This window comes from Lacerta agilis, chromosome 16 (genome assembly GCF_009819535.1).
Source record: "Lacerta agilis isolate rLacAgi1 chromosome 16, rLacAgi1.pri, whole genome shotgun sequence".
Taxonomy (NCBI): Eukaryota; Metazoa; Chordata; class Lepidosauria; order Squamata; family Lacertidae; genus Lacerta; species Lacerta agilis.
Window position 1 is genome coordinate 36,288,016 of NC_046327.1, and position 16,930 is coordinate 36,304,945.

Genomic DNA, 16,930 nt, shown 5'->3' on the forward strand with positions numbered 1-16,930 from the left:
TTAAAGATAGTCACAATACTGTACATATATCAGCTGTTGTTTTTTTTAATAAAAAGGATATTGTGCAAGTTTGCTCTTATGCAAGACCTCTATCAAAATATTGCCCCTGCTTCAGTGAGGTTCCTTTGACCAGCCATTTACTTTTCAAGAAAGAAGCTGGAGCAGAACGAGTGGAAGTTTTCACAGCCTTTATTGGGGTTCATGGCTCCCACAGCCATCACTCCAGCCAGCCTCCACAACAGCCTGGTTGTGGCAAGTGGCCGCTGAGTTGCAAATATCAATTGGGACATTCCACTTGTGCATCAGAAATAAAATGGCTAGGTTATGATCCTCAGCTGAGTAGCAAAACAGAGCAAACGGGGTAGTGATAGAAGCCAGCCACATGACAAGCTGCCCACTAAAACGAAGGAGCTTCAACATCAGTGACTGTAGATGTATAACATGTTATACTTCTTGTAGCGTGGGGATAGTGATTCAGCAAGTGACTTCAGCTCTCTGACATGGCAGGCAAGAGACAGCTTCTTCGTGTAACAATCTTTATTCAAGTAAACAAGACTGGGGAATTGAGGAGAGCGAAGCTACATTTATAGGGACAGTAGACTGACTAGAAAGGATACATTTTGGAGGAACAATCTCAAGCAATCACAAAGCTGCCTTTTGGTGGGAACCAATAAGACTGAGGATCCAAATGCAGCAACTTGAATGAACCAATAGTAGCTGTTCCTTCTGGAACAGGAAGGCAGTTACTTTCCCCTAATGTGAGCACAGACAATAGTAATACAGATATGATAACCCTTGAATCAATACACAACAATATTACTGGATTTTGTGTGGTAAGGAGCAATCAATATTAAATGGGGTGGGGAATATGGTCTAGTTTTCTGATGACATCACCTGGATGCACTAAAAAACTTGCATGCATGAGTAGCACCAGAACTTTTTTTCGTCTGGAACTTGGTTCTGTCACTGAGTAGCACTCATTCCACAAACTCATCTGGAAGTGCACCTTAGTAGCTAACACTGATATGGGGAGTAGGAGAATTCCATTAATGGACAAGTACAGCTAAAGCATGCTAATTTGACAGTACTGTATTCACACCGCAATAGATAACCCAACCCTGAATTAAACACTTTTGTTGTTGTTGTTGTTGTCCAGTCGTTCAGTCGTGTCCGACTCTTCGTGACCCCATGGACCAGAGCACGCCAGGCACGCCTATCCTTCACTGCCTCTCGCTAAACACTAGCAACTAGGAATTCACTGAAAGTGAGAGAACAGGTCTATGGAGGAGAGATGGAACATTAAGTACTTTCCACACATGAGATAAATGCATCCGAGAGGGACAGAGCTCCATCCTTCCTCTGTCTGCCTCCCAGTAGGCTAGTAAACATTTTTTTGCAGGTGATTGGTAACACTTGTGGCTTTATTTACAAGGCTCAGAGGAACCTTATTTTAAATGCACCTTATTCTAGAGTGTAACTTTGCCATAAAACATAATTAGTACAGTATTCCTAATTTCAAACTACTGCCATGTCCATAATTGCACAACAGTTCTGTTTTAACATACAGGTCACAGTTGGGAAACCTGTGGTCCTCCACATGTTCCAACCCCTGCTAAATTCCAATTTCTGGGAATCACAAATGGGTAGAGTGCTGTTACAATCAGGTCCTGTTTTGGCACTTCCCATATGTTTCTGGTTGCCCACTGTGAGAACAGGTTGCTTGGACTAGATGAGCCAGGTCCAGCAGACTTTTTCCATGTTCTTATGTTTCTTGGATTCCAGCTCCCATCAGCCCCAGCCAGTGCTGGGAACAGCAGCATCTCTGAAAGAGAACTGTATTCAAGGGTCAGAAGAGGTGACAGGAACACTGAACTAGATCTTTAAGGCATGCTAGAATTCAAAGCAGTTCTCGGAGTTCTATGGCGTTGATGTCACAGGTGAGTCTTTTGTGAGCTTAAATGTTCCATCCCAGACAACTCATGTGCTGACTCCCTGCCTCAGTGGGGCCTGTGGATTACACTATCCATTCTCATCTTCCGTATGAAGCACCTTTAAGATCCCAAAGCCTCCCTCTGCCATAGAGAGGAAGGATGGAGCTTCTCCTTGGGCTCTCTGCCCTTTTCCAGTTGTTTTTGTCCTCCACCACCACCTGTAAGTGACCACAGTCAGAGCTAGTACGCTTGAGTTCTGTTCCCCATGTTATGGGAAGTAGAAAATCTTCTGTAACCCAGAAACTCTTTAGGATTAAGTGGTATAACTGAATGGGAGGTTTCAAGTACAGAACATTAGCCCCTGACAATGAACTATGTATAAAGCTTGTTTTTTTTGTTTTGTTTTTTTAAGAAAAAGGTCCCATGTGGCGTTCATTTGCACAACCAACTTATTCATTTGACTAACCTGTACCATATTGAGGGAGGGTGTGCAATACTGGTTTACATTAGAGGTTAACTCAAGAACTGGCCTAGAGTGTTGGTGAGCCATCAAAGACTCCTTCATTGGGGTGAACCACAGCTCAATATCCAAAGCCCCGACTAAAGCATGTATTACACATTGTACCACAGACAGGATGCAGGGAATGGGAGATCCTACAATATTCTACTGTTCCTCTGTAGTCTGTAGCATTCGACATCCCTGGACGCATTGGGACAAGCCTCCCTCCCCAGAAGAGAGAGAAGCCCTGGAAGCACCATGGTTAGTCAACATATTTGGCAATGGCAAAAGGTGCCAAGGAGTTGTCCTGAGCAGCTGGTGGGTCCTGACAGCAGCCAACTGTTTCCTACTGATGTGAGTAATGTGAGAGATTGGAAGTGCTTTTCTCGTAATGGAGTGCTAGCTCTGGTCCTAAGATGGTTGGTTCTGAAATGAAATAAGAGTGCCTGAACAATGAGCAGGCTGTTGTGGAGTAAGGTCTCGCCGTTCAGGATCTGATAGCTATGGTTGATTATAAAAGGACCTTCCATGTTTGCCTTGCAGGCAGCCGAGTAATGTAGAATTTACTGGTGCTCATGGACGTTACAGCAGCAAGACAGTGAGCCAGTTCATTTCACACCGGGGTTTCAGCTCTTGGGATGCACCACCCAACAATGACCTGGGACTCATTCTGCTTGGCCAGCCAATTGATTTAAGGAAGCCAGACATGTGGCCAGCTTGTGTCATTCGGAAAAAAAAACCCTATGACACACAAGAGGAATGTAGGATTATTGAGCGAAGATACAAAGGTGAGTTTGGAGGAGCCCTGTCAAGGTTGTGACCACAGCCCAGAGTCAAAGTCGTAGGTTTGCAAGTTGTTTAAAAAGACTTAAGTGTATATGTCACATCTGTTAGAACCACTATACTCAACTAACGTGTATTTGGCACATAGTTTGATATATTGAGAGTGTTGGGGCAATTATTACTGGTACTCAACAAATAATTATATCTTATGGCAATGGAAATATTAGAAAAAATATGGTCAGTGCTTGATGAAGGCTTAGAAGTTAGAGAAGGCTATGTAGGATAATTTGATTTTTTAAAAAACAACAACGCATGCACACACACGCACAGCACTGAGACTGATGAGTGCTGGAGTGGATCCCTGGAGTTAGGCTAACAGGCATTGCAGTTTATAGTCATCTCTCCTTCTTCACAGGGTCCTTCAGATGGTCAGTGAAGGAGATCATTGTGCACACTTTGGTGACATCGGAATGTGCCATGCAATGGCCTGACATAGGCAAATCATGGAACTTGTGTGTTTCAAGAGAGGCGTCTAATGACACAAACTGCATGGTAATCCCAAATGAATGGATTCAGGGTCGATTGTGTGAATGGACACACACACACACACACACACACACACACACACACACTTTTTACACCAACCCTAGACCTGGCCACAAAAAATCCTCCCCATTGATCACTTTGGGGAGAAGGGATTAAACAATGGCCACTTGCACATAATTTTTTTTGTCCAGACCGCATCTCCGCAACAGAGTATAGGATATGGGGTAACTCACTCATCAACCAATCACAGCTCATTACCATCTATATATAAATCCCACACAAGGAGACCAGATAATGGGGTGCACAGCATGTGTCTGTATCTCTCTGACTTCATGTTGTGCACATAAGGCTCACAAGAGGGAACCTTGGCTATGGGAAACAGGTGGAAAGGGTACTTTGTACAGAGAAGAAGCCTCTTGTACAAAGCAACCTGTCTCCAGAACAACCCAGGAGCTTAAGCACATTGCTAACACTTCTTCTCTTCCTGGATCCCTTGCCAGGTACCTTTTCTCTAGCAACTGGGGTACCAGGACAGAGTACTTCACACAATGCTGTTGTTGTCATATCTCTGCATTTTGTGATGCAGGAAGATGTGTTAGGGCACGTCCCTACTGGTTTGGGGTCCTTGTTCAAAATTCAAAAGGGCAGTTCCATATAAGAAGGGTAGCACTTCCCTCATACTTCAGCAACAGCTAGCAAATAGTGATTCTGTATTACAAACCAACTCTACCTCCTCAGTTCTCTAGTGGGTGCCCATTCTATACTTCCCTTTTCTAGTCACCATTTTGTATATGTGGGAAGTTAGATGTAGTCTTATACTATTTGATAGGACCAATGTGATTAGAAAGGAACTACAGTCAGGGGAAGGGAAGATTGGCCAAGGTTTGGAAATACCAGAATTCTAATGGGATTTTTTTTTAAAGTGTGAGCAAGTGTATAGGACAGCAACAAACATTACCAGAAAGCACAAATAGTTATGTAGGAGGAATGAAAGGAGGGGGTGGGAGGGACACCTTTTATTCATTCGAGACACATCCTGTCATGTTCCACCTGCTGGTGTGGACAGGAAACAGCACAATCAAACAAAATAAATGCCTCTTCATGCCAACTGCAGCATAGCTGAGGAGCTGTAAAAAACAACAACTGAGCTCATATGCTTCCCAAGAGACAGCATTCCTTACTGCTTTTAGTGGCACAGACCCTTTTTATAATCTGCTTTAGTTGTCTCATTCCATATCTGATTATCATTCTCTCTTTTCCGCTACAGCTGTCTGTAGGCAGTCCTGTGATTTGTCGTGACCCTGTCAGCGGGCACTGGGAGGTGATGGGTGTCGTGTCCCAGAGCTTACACAACTGCACAGCTCCTATCCTGGCTTCTCAGATTTTATCTCATCTGAAGTGGCTGAGTCGAGAAGGAGCACTTGGTGCACACCTGAACGATAGCGAGATCACTAATGGTGAATTGTCTTCCCCAGCAATCACACCATTATATGCTCTGTCTGAAACAGAAGGAGAATTATCTTCAACAGCTGAAGAATCTGTAATATTCCCAACACAAACAACTACACAGGTCCTACAAGAGCCTATAACACTCCCCACTGTAGAACAAGAATCTGAAGCATCTCAAGTTGGACCTGTTGAACCATCAGAAATAACTTTGACAACCAAAGCCCCACTGTTGGATTCTACCTTTACAATTGAACTCTCATCGCCAGAAGATACAAATACATTAACTGTAATACCTACAACTTCATCTACATCTGCACTCAATAGACTACAGTCAGTAGTCACAATAGTTCCAGCAAAGAATCATGTAAATTTTACAACATCCACAACAAGACAGTCCCTCCCCGAGATCACAACACCCCATGTAACACTTACAACTACCAGACACTCCCCATTTTTATCATCTTCAACAACTGGACAGACATCTACAACACCCAGAGAAACATCTTCTGCAGTGTCTTCCACACTTGAACATCTATCTTCTGCAACATCTACAATAGCACTAAAATCTACAACAACGCAGAAGTCGTCCACAACAGCAGGGCAGTCGTCCACAACAGCAGGGCAGTCGTCCACAACAGCAGGGCAGTCGTCCACAACAGCAGGGCAGTCGTCCACAACAGCAGGGCATTCGTCCACAACAACAGGGCATTCGTCCACAACAGCAGGGCAGTCGTCCACAACAGCAGGGCATTCGTCCACAACAGCAGGGCAGTCGTCCACAACAACAGGGCATTCGTCCACAACAACAGGGCAGTCATCCACAACAGCAGGGCAGTCGTCCACAACATCCTCTACAACCGAACAAATATCTGAAACATCCACAATACACTCAACAGAAATGTCAACTGTTGTACAACCACATATAATAATAATACCTGCTACCACTACAGAGCCACAAACGCCTCCTTCAACAGCCATAGCATCCATACCAGACACTTATATCAACCAAGATGCTCCTGTTCACATTGTTGTAGCTAGGCCACAGTTCCCCAAGAGTAAACGCGAGGAAGGCCCATCTCCTGGCCCTTCCCTAGCATTACTTGCCCCACCTAGCGTAACCATAATGCCCAACTTGCAACTCCCTGTACAGGTATCGCTGAAACAGTGTGAGATGGGACTGGCATGGGATGCCAACTCCCATACCTACCAACTTAACAAGATGGCAGTTCTTATGGATCACAAATTTGGTGAGTACATGTACTCCTCACCCCTGAAAAATAATAATAATAATGGGGAGATCTGAGGAACTGGTTATGTGTGTGCCACCAGTTGCTCCCCCATCACTCTGGAGGGAAATAGACTGTACTGGATAATATTACTTCAGACTTCTGTTAGATAATCTGAGAACTGAAGGCAAGCAAATTCATTTCTAATGTGTTGGTCTTTACCTTCAGGATGTGGGCTGCGGCCTGGTTTTGTGCCCAAATGCCCAAGCTGCTCTGAGGCTGAGTTGGGGGAATTTCCCTGGGTTGTCGTTCTCAAGATGCCCATCCAGCATTTCTGTGCTGGCTCCATTCTCAACCCCTGGTGGATTTTAACCTCAGCCAGCTGTGCCAACCTTATGTAAGTATCCTGTTATTCAGGTTGATCTAGTTCAGGATGGGTGCGTTGTCTTGGAAATATATGCATTTTCAATTTTACAGTACACCATACACATTTTACCTTATGCTATTTTTACAGACTTCCCAACCTAACCTTCAGTGACATTCTAACAGAATCTTAGTTTGCTGCATTTCCGTTGTTTTCTACACCTTATTTTAATTCTACCAATTCCTTCGTTTTATTTTACTGTTGTTCAAACAGTTGCTTGCAGGCCAGTTGTAATATCATTTCTTTTTAGGTACTCTCTGAAATATTCCCACTCAGCCTTTGTCCTCCCTTCATCACAATCCCTTATTTTAGAAGTCATGCTCGCTAATTCTGCAAACTCTCGAACAATTGCTCTTTTGTTGGAATAGCTTCGTCTTTTCTTTGCATACATAATTACTGTAGCAACTGTGGTATATAAAAATAAGTTACACACCTTTTTTGGTAGCTCCTCTCCTATGACGGCTAGCTGGAAGGCTTTGGGTTGTGGGGGGGAGGTGAATTTACACATTTTTTTAAATTCTTCATAGACCATCTCCTAATATTTTTTGCCAGCTTGCCTTCCTCCTCTGAGCATATCCAACAGAGTTTAAAGCCCCTTTTGTACATTTTGATGAGTTTTGTGAGCATCAGCTACCACCTATACACAATTTTAAATATATTCTCCTTCATCTGATAACAAGCTGAAAAATTAATTAATGCGGAAGGGGGGGAAACGGAATATTATAAATAAAATCACAGTGGTAGACCAAAACTCTAAAGATATAAGGAATGAATTTCAATAGAACATACGGAGAGCCTGCTGGATCAGGCCAAAGGCCTCGGACAGTGAAGGTACAACAACATTGCTATCTTCCCATGAATTTGTCTAGAAGAAGAAGAAGAAGAGTTTGGATTTGATATCCCGCTTTTCACTACCTGAAGGAGTCTCAAAGCAGCTAACATTCTCCTTTCCCTTCCTCCCCCACAACAAACGCTCTGTGAGGTGAGTGGGGCTGAGAGACTTCAAAGAAGTGTGACTAGCCCAAGGTCACCCAGCAGCTGCATGTGGAGGAGCGGGGACGTGAACCCAGTTCCCCAGATTACAAGTCTACCGCTCTTAACCACTACACAATGCTGGCTCTCTAATCCCCTCTTAGGTCATCCATGTTGGTGACCATCAGAGCCTCTTGTGGGAGCAAATTCCATAGTTTAACAACATACTTTTTTTTTATCTGCCCTGAATCCTTCAACATTCAGCTTCACTGGATGTCTCAAAGTTCTAGTGTTATGAAACACCACCCACGTCCTCCATAGTTTTATACATTTCTATCATGCCTCCTCTTACGCATCTTTTCTTTAAACTAAAAAGCCCCAAATGTTGTGTAGGCTTTCCTGATAGGAGAGTTGCTCCATCTCCTTGATCATTTTGGTTGCCCATTTCTGAACCTTTCTCAGCTCTACAATAAATACCCTTTTTGAGCTGTGGTGACCAGAACTGTATTCCAAAAGTATTCCAAAGTATTCCAAAGGTGGTTGCAATGTGACTTGAATAACTGCATCATGATATCAGCATGTTTATTTTCAAGTGGAATTTACCTTTTCGCAGCTGCCACACATCATCAAGCTGTCCACTATGACCCCTTGGTCTCGTTCCTGGTCAGTCACCACGACTTTGGAACCCATCAGCGTATAAGTCAAATGAAGTTGTTGTTGTTTGCCCCCATATGCTTCATTTTACACTTGTATACATTGAATTTCATTTGCCATTTTACTGCCCATTCACTCTTACAAAATATATTGCTGCCCCAAGCACCTTTTTGCTACCAGTATTGCATCCATTTAAAAATGCTGAATTTATTATTATTATTATTATTATTATTATTATTATTATTATTATTATTATTATTATTATTATTACTGCCCTTCATCCTAGGATCACAGGGTGATTTACTAGCATGCTAGAACACAGTATGCATTTTTATCCTTCCCAGTGATTTCCAGACTTGTGCTGAATTGTGCCTTAAAAAGTTACCCAGCCACCACACTGGAATATGTATCCATCATTCTGTGCCCACTGAAGTAGGAAGTCCTTATGCAGCGTTAATAACCTTCCCACCCCAAATATATGTCATTTGTTTTACATGCTGTGCAGGTGTTATGGGGCCACAGAAGCACATTTTATTTGATAGCGTTTTATACAAAGTTCACAGTTCATATAATAAAAGTTCAAATAACATCAGTATCTACAACAGAGTGCTCAATACCTACTTCTGCAACATGTTGTGTGGGGTTGCTGAAACTACTATGTTGCTGTATCTCTGTTTCAGGAAAAAATCAGAAGCTTTGGCCCTGGTGCAGGCTGGTCTAGTTGACATCTCCAAGGCTACATACTCAGTGCAGACCCGCCAGTCTCTGACACACCCAAACTGGTTGGAGCACAGGGACCTTCACAACCTGGGCCTTTTGCAACTGGAGGAGCCACTGGAATTTGGTCCCCTAGTTGCACCTGTGTGTCTCTCAGACAAGGCAGATGCAATAGGTGACTTCAGAAATTGTTGGCTACCAGGCTGGTCTGTGCTGGAAGGTAAGTGGTGCTTTCTGCTTGTACGCTGTGATCTGAATTGCACAGGGCGGGGCTCTCTTAAATGACCTTGTTGGTTCTTCCAATCTCTGTGATTCTGTGAGCAAGATTGCATATCAATTAGTAGTTTGGGTCCCCAGGCTGGGGATCGGAAAAGATATGCTTTAACCCCAGCCTCTTTTGTGGGGCTTCTGGTTACCTTTCTGTCCTTTGCATCGCCCAAGAGAGATACAGTGGTACCTCGGGTTAAGAACTTAATTCGTTCCGGAGGTCCGTTCTTAACCTGAAACTGTTCTTAACCTGAAGCACCACTTTAGCTAATGGGACCTCCCACTGCCACTACACCGCCAGAGCACGATTTCTGTTCTTATCCTGAAGCAAAGTTCTTAACCTGAAGCGTTATTTCTGCATTAGCGGAGTCTGTAACCTGAAGCGTATGTAACCTGAGGTACCACTGTAAGTCTGTTTGGTTTTGTGCGGTGCCCTCTCATGAAATGATGCATGAAAGGTATAATGCTAGCGTCACATCGCTCTTGCAGGCAGCCAAAGAGCTGGCTTGTTGTCTGGGAACATAGCCCTTCCTCAGGTCTCTACAGCTCATCTTCATGGACACTCCTGTCCATTGTCCACTCTCTATCCCAATATTCCTTTTCTTTTGTCCTGGTATGGACTCTTCTCCTTATTCCTCTTGCCCACTTCAACTTTCAGCCCTCCTGTTCCCATCTGCTCACTTTCTTTATCCTACTATAGGGGTGGGGAACTTGTACTCCAGATGCTAATGGACTCCAACTCCCACTGGCCTCAGCCAACATTGTCAAAGGTCATGTATGATGGGAGCTGTAGTCTGGCAACAGCTGGAAGGAGAAAGGATCCTCATCTCTGTGCCCTGCCACATCCTCTTGTGAGCCCTACTGGTGGTCATCGGTGAGGGCATGGATTTATGCTGCCTAACTTGAGGGCAGGTGGTGCTACCCCCATATGTTCTCTCCCTGCTGTAGGAGGCCCTGCCGTGCTGCTGAGACATCCCCTAGACATCCTGAGCGTCACCAGCTGCGACCAACTTGGAGAGCAGCTCTCCAATGCCATATTCTGTATCAAGGCTCAAATGGGCCCGGAAGGAGTCTGCACGGTGAGAGAGAGCTTGGGAGTAGATCATCATTGTGACCCACCTCCACTGCTTTTTGACTCAACTGGGTGTGGATTTAAAAAGTCAGTCTCCTCACCCATTTGTTAAACTGAAGAGGTTAAAAGACATAATTCCTGCCTGCCACACATAGCTCTTTCAGGTGTAAAACAGCACCTAGATATTGCATGTTCTCTGTCTCCGTCTTTCTGTCTCTCTCATACTGCTGTCATGGATCCAGTAGATGGGTATTTACAAATTAGCTTGTTACATGGTTTGCCTATAGCAGAGGTGGCATGTCGAAACAGGAAGTGCCGCCTTGCCCTGCCACTGCCACCACCACACCTGCTGCCACCAGTGTCGCTTCTCTACCTGCCCTGCAGCCAACAGCGCCAATCTCGAGTGAGATCTCACTGAAATTGCGCAAGATTGTGCTTGCTCCACAAGCTCTTGTAAAACTTCAGGTGTGATTTCAGCAGAAATCGGTACCAATACTAGCACCGCTTCTGTGCCAGCAGTGGGGCAGGTGGGGCACCTGCAGGGCTAAAGCCTTGGGGGCTCCTGCTGCTTGAGGCAGCCACTGGGCCAGCTCTAGCATAAAGTGCCCCACAGAAAGGAGGTCAGGTGCTGTTTGAAAGAGTGTGATGGTTGGGAAGCTTCTTCGGAACCTTACTTCTCTTTCTCATTTTCTCTTCCTTCTCCCTCCTCCTATCTAGGGTGATGTGGGCTCTCCACTGATCTGCCCTGACCCCCAGGGTGGGGCCTGGCTTCAGCTGGGGGTGCTGAGCAGTTTTGATGAAGCCTGCTCCCGCCCCTATGTCTTCAGCAGTCTGCCCCACTACCTGCCCTGGCTGGAGAGGACCACAAAGGTTGCAGGGTATCGTTACAATCGCACAGTTCCTTGGAAACACCTGAGGCCGACAAAAAATCTTAGGCAGCTACAGAAACCAGAGAGTGAGTGATAGCTTGGAATTTCTCATGTGACCTGCTTCAAAACACATGACCCTTCTCCCCCAGGTCATTGTGGCCTGTACATATGGATGGCACAATGCCTTCCAGAGCACCCCTGACAGGAATGGCATTCCATGTACATTTCCTACTGTTTAGAGTTAGCCTCCCTTGCTCTGCTATTGTCCTTTCCCCCACCACACACTGACCCCAGCCTCTTTGCCCTCTTCAGCCCTGGCTGCATGGATCTCAGCACAATTGTCCTTGCCCTGGCAAGTGCTCATCGCCACATGTGAGAATCACAGCTGCGGGGGCTCAATTCTGAATCGCTACTGGGTGTTGACTACAGCACAGTGTGTCCAACAGACGTGAGTGGTGCCCCCATTCTCCTGGCCTTCTTCAGAATCAGAGCCAAATGGGAGAAGCATGGCGGGCCAACTTAGGCCCACAGGCTAGAGGTTCTCTAGCCCTGTGTTAGGAGATCAGAGCCAATGCCCTTTGGGGGGACGCTAGTTCCTTGATCAATATTCATCCATTCCCTCCTGCTACATGGGAGGGTAGGGAGACATTTCATTACAGGGTGAATGTGAAAGAGGCACACCTAGGCTGTAGGATATAGCTGCCCAGAGGACATACAGGAAAGGGAGATGGCTATAATCCGCAGCATCACCAATGAGCTCAGATAACATGAACAGAAGCAAGAAAAAGGCCCAGATTAATTTTAACATAGGTCAACATCAAGTTTACCATAGTTTATGAAGGAGTTATTACTTTGAATAAACTACGTAAACATAGCTGAGCCTTCTGCCTGCCCAGTCCCATCATTATGGGTCCTACCAAGAGCATAAAAATGAAGAACAAGAGACTATTTATTCCCTGTTAGTGATGGCTAGTGCCCATTTGAGACTGGTAGGGTGGGAAGCAGGGAGGCCACAATGCAGTTGGAGTCAATAATAGCCAGTGCCAACTGATTCTAGTTTTGTCCCCATCCTGCTCCCTGCGGAGTTCTACAAGGGCAACACAGAGACTAAGGAGGAGGAGGAGGAAGCAGACAGCCAGTGACATCACCTGAACTGGTTGTAGCTAAGAAGGCAGGTGGGTAGGGGCTTAGGGCAGACTGAGGTTGGTGGGGCAGTGCCCCATTTGACTTAATGGACTAGCCTACACTATTCCCTTTGCCTTGTTGCTTTTCCTTTGAACCAAAACAGAGTTATTCCAGGTCCCTCTTTGCTGTTTGCAGGGACCCAGCAAACATAGCTGTCTTTGTGAGGCTGACACACCCCAAGGGCCATGCCAGAGGCACCCACGTTGCTGCAATTTACCCTTATGAGGAGGCGACGCAGTACAGTCTCTCTGGCAGCTACAACGTGGCTCTGCTGCTCCTCCAGAAGCCCATCGCCTTTGACCAACATGTGGCTCCTATGGCGTACTTCCCAAAGGAGCCCTGGGATAGCTGCAAAGTGATGGGTCTACAAATGATGCAATCTGGTATGTCAGGAGACTGGCTGGGAGTGGGGTGGAGGGAGACGGGGAGAAGAGAGGCACCTTGCTGTTGTATAGGGTTGTATGCTCCAAGACTATATCAAACACCAGTCTCTGTTCCTTAACATCAAATATCCCTTAGTACATTCATTTGGAAGCCCTGTGACGCTGCATCAAGTTGCAGCATGATTTGTGCGGGCAGCCAATGGAGCTTAACCTGGTTTTTGCCCCCCAACTACTGTGTGCGCATGTGCGCATGTACACACAGCTTGTGTGTGAACTGCAGGGATCAGCTGTGCTGAGTGGAAGTGGACAGTCCTTGAAGGCACACCCACCAGGGACATATCTACTCTCTCCAAATCTATATTCCATCAATTTTTATGCAATTGCAATGGCTGCCTGCAAAGAATCCTGAGCATTGTAGTTTGGCAAGGGTGCTAAGGCTTCTCAGCGATCCCTCACAGAGCTAAAATCCCCAAGGTTATCTGAGGAGAAGGAATGGCTATTAAATTAGTGCAAGTGCACCAGAAAGATGTTGAGAGGAACTCTTGACTGTCGCTGCCTCACGGCACCTCTTGTGTCTCCATAGTAACATTTGTTAAATGACACGTTACATGCCATCATCATGCACACCCCTCCTTGCAAATATCATCCAATGAAGTACAGTGAAAAAACACTGGAAGCTATGATGATATATCTCATGTCTTTTGTAGTTAAATGTTACCTGGAGGGGACCATATGTCTGTGGTAACGTGTCTCTCACAACATGTAAATTAGGCCCCATGTTTATGGTGTAGATATGATGAAAGCATATGGCTAAAAGCGTAGGGAAATAGTGGGTTTTTCAGTGGTGCTAAACTAGATTATTTGGTGCTAAACTAGATTATATTGGTGCTAAACTATTATACAAATAAACAAATTATACTATACTATACAAATAAACTATACTATACAAATAAACAAATTATTTGGTGCTAAACTAGATTATATTGGGGACCCAGGTGGCGCTGTGGGTTAAACCACTGAGCCTAGGGCTTGCTGATCAGAAGGTCGGCAGTTCGAATCCCTGCCACGGGGTGAGCTCCCGTTGCTCGGTCCCAGCTCCTGCCCACCTAGCAGTTCGAAAGCATGTCAAAGTGCAAGTAGATAAATAGGGACCGCTCCAGCGGGAAGGTAAACGGCGTTTCCGTGCGCTGCCCTGGTTCGCCAGAAGCAGCTTTGTCATGCTGGCCACATGACCCGGAAGCTGTCTACGGACAAACGCCGGCTCCCTCGGCCTATAGAGCGAGATGAGCGCCGCAACCCCAGAATCGGACACGACTGGACCTGATGGTCAGGGGTCCCTTTACCTTTACCTTTACCTTTAAACTAGATTATTATTGTGGTGATGGAAGCAGAGGTGGGGTGGGGGGCACAATTCCTGAGACAAATTAGTTCAGGATAAAATGGTGTGATCCAACGGACAAATGTAGAGTCCAGGCATTTGGGAGTCAAGGCTGGATTCTGACAGGGTGGGGCTAGGGGCAGTATGCCATAGGATGGAGGAAGGATTCTGGGAGTTTTCTTTTCCAGAAGTGGGAAGTGAGTTGGAAGCAATTTGCTGGCTAATCACCCATCTTTTTACAGGTGAAATTGGGGCTGACTCCCGCGCATACCACGTCAAGGTGCTAATGCCCTCAGACTGTGCCAAGGAACATCCTGGGGTCAATCCAGGCATGTACTGTGTTGTAAGAAATAGCTCTAGCTATCTGCCGGGTGCTGCTGTGAGTATCTCTCCAAACAGCCTCCAATCAACCACTCACCTTCACACCTTGTTATAGGCCAAAGCCGGAGCATTCTTGCTTTATTCTTTTCTTCTTCTCCCAGGTAGGTGAGGGTGCAGCCCTGCTGTGCCACTTGGAGGCCAAGAGCATGACATGGAGCCAGGTTGGCTTGATGAGTGAGCCCTTTCCGGGATCCCAGATGGTTGTTCTGTCCTCCAGCATCACCTCCTATGTGGACTGGATAGAAAAAACGTCCAGACGAGCCAAGCACCAATTATTCCTGCCCCGTGGGAGAGCAGCAGCCTATGGACCAAGTAGCTGGATTCTCCTGCTGCTCCTGTCATTGTTTTGGGAGGCAGAGTTGGGCTGAAGGGAGGAAGGAAGAAGTCAGCAAGACCGTTCTGGAACCTTCTTCATACAGTGCTATCTCAGCATATACATATATATATATTAGTGTGTTCTCATTCCTACTGAAGGTGCTGAGTTGGAGGGTTCAGATTCTGCAGTCAATTACCGGGTGCATGACTTTCCGTGCTGGAAGTGGCCCCCCTCTCCTAATCTCTGCAGGGGCCATGGGATATCCACAACCAATTGCTGGGTGAAGGGCAGTTGCTACAGTTGCCTCCAGCAGTGGTCTATCAAGTCTCAGCTGGGATGGCCCAGATGAGCACCTTTCCGAACAATGCCATCAACTAGAGACCCGTCCCTGGGAGTGAGAGTCTAGCAACAAGTCTTGAGGCTACTGTGGACTTCTGCGTCAGCTATTGCTTCAATAAATGAGCAAGTAACAAAAAATGAGATGGAGATATTTCAAGAATATGTAAGGCATCATCCTAAGGACTTTAAGGGAGAAAGATAGAGAAACCATGTTAGAAGTCCTGGAGAATTTTCCATACAATACATAGTAGACCCTCCAGATAGCTTCTGATTTGTGCAGTCTCCCATTACTTCTCCCAAGCATGGTATTTGCATAGAATATGTGTCTGCAATTGGGAAATATAGCTGATATCAGCACTTGGACTATAATCTTATAATTAAAACTATGAATCAATTAAAAAAATGCTCTCAAATACCTTGTAGAGTTTAATATAGGGCCTAGCACTGGAACGTCAAGCCCTTCTTTTCCTTGTTGGTGGCAAGGGAAAAATACGGAGGTGGGGTGTGTGTATGCACACACTTTCCAGATGCCATCATCCAGGTTTTAGGCAAGTATTCTTTGGTGATAGAACCCCAGCAGAGATTTACAATCACAAAACACGCAGGAAAGTAAAGCATTGAAATACAGGCTCTTAGACCTTAAGATATGCCCTTGTGAGTTCCAAAATAGTCCCCTCTTTCCTTAACATAGAAAAAGACCACACATTTGGTAAGTTAGAAATGGTTTGCTAGCAAACTCTTCAAAGGTTGGATTCATGCACTTTCCCCTATGGCATTCAGAAAATGTTACACAGGCAGTAAAACTTGGTTTCGTTATAAAGTGATGAAAGTTCCTAAATTATTGGTATAGGAACATAAGAGTGGCTTGTTAGAGCCATGCGGCCTGAGCTCAGACCTCTTTACATGCTCAGCTTCTCAGGTAGACTGAGGTACAACAATAGGCTTGATTACCCTCCTCCCAAGGAGAGTGGGAGTGCCCTAGCTAAGCCTGGCAGGACAGCTTACTCTATGGCATTTAACCCCTTCATGCATTGTTGTTGTTGTTGTTGTTGTTCAGTCGTTCAGTCGTGTCCGACTCTTCGTGACCCCATGGACCAGAGCACGCCAGGCACGCCTATCCTTCACTGCCTCCCGCAGTTTGGCCAAACTCATGTTAGTAGCTTCGAGAACACTGTCCAACCATCTCATCCTTTGTCGTCCCCTTCTCCTTGTGCCCTCCATCTTTCCCAACATCAGGGTCTTTTCTAGGGAGTCTTCTCTTCTCATGAGGTGGACAAAGTACTGGAGCCTCAACTTCAGGATCTGTCCTTCTAGTGAGCACTCAGACTTAGTGAGCACTTAGACTTAAGCATGTTGGCTATATGAGGCTGGTTATCCCACATTTTTCATCCAAAGGATTCCCCCACAGGAACCATTATCAGCCCCTCCCCCTGTTCTGGCAGAAACCTCACAGAGGCATGCAATAAGCTGTGAGGAAGTGGTTGGTGTGTTTGGGATTTGGAAGCAAATAACTATATATACAGTGGTACCTTGGGTTAT

General features: G+C 45.6%; 2 protein-coding genes across 2 annotated transcripts; both read left to right on the forward strand.

Annotated features, from left to right (window-relative positions):
- Positions 1 to 1,942: 1,942 nt before the first annotated feature.
- LOC117061194 (serine protease 55-like) lies at positions 1,943 to 5,736 on the forward strand. Its single transcript, XM_033173879.1, has 6 exons — positions 1,943 to 2,151; positions 2,613 to 2,784; positions 2,974 to 3,222; positions 3,639 to 3,765; positions 5,027 to 5,329; positions 5,533 to 5,736. The coding sequence occupies exons 1-6, from the start codon at positions 2,091 to 2,093 to the stop codon at positions 5,734 to 5,736; spliced, it is 1,116 nt and encodes a 371-aa protein (XP_033029770.1). The 5' UTR covers positions 1,943 to 2,090.
- Positions 5,737 to 9,141: 3,405 nt separating this feature from the next.
- Positions 9,142 to 15,104, forward strand: LOC117061195 (serine protease 55-like). Its single transcript, XM_033173881.1, has 7 exons — positions 9,142 to 9,421; positions 10,417 to 10,547; positions 11,258 to 11,495; positions 11,722 to 11,857; positions 12,730 to 12,977; positions 14,598 to 14,734; positions 14,838 to 15,104. Exons 1-7 carry the CDS (start codon positions 9,142 to 9,144, stop codon positions 15,102 to 15,104), a joined length of 1,437 nt encoding a protein of 478 aa, XP_033029772.1.
- The last annotated feature ends 1,826 nt before the right edge of the window (positions 15,105 to 16,930 follow it).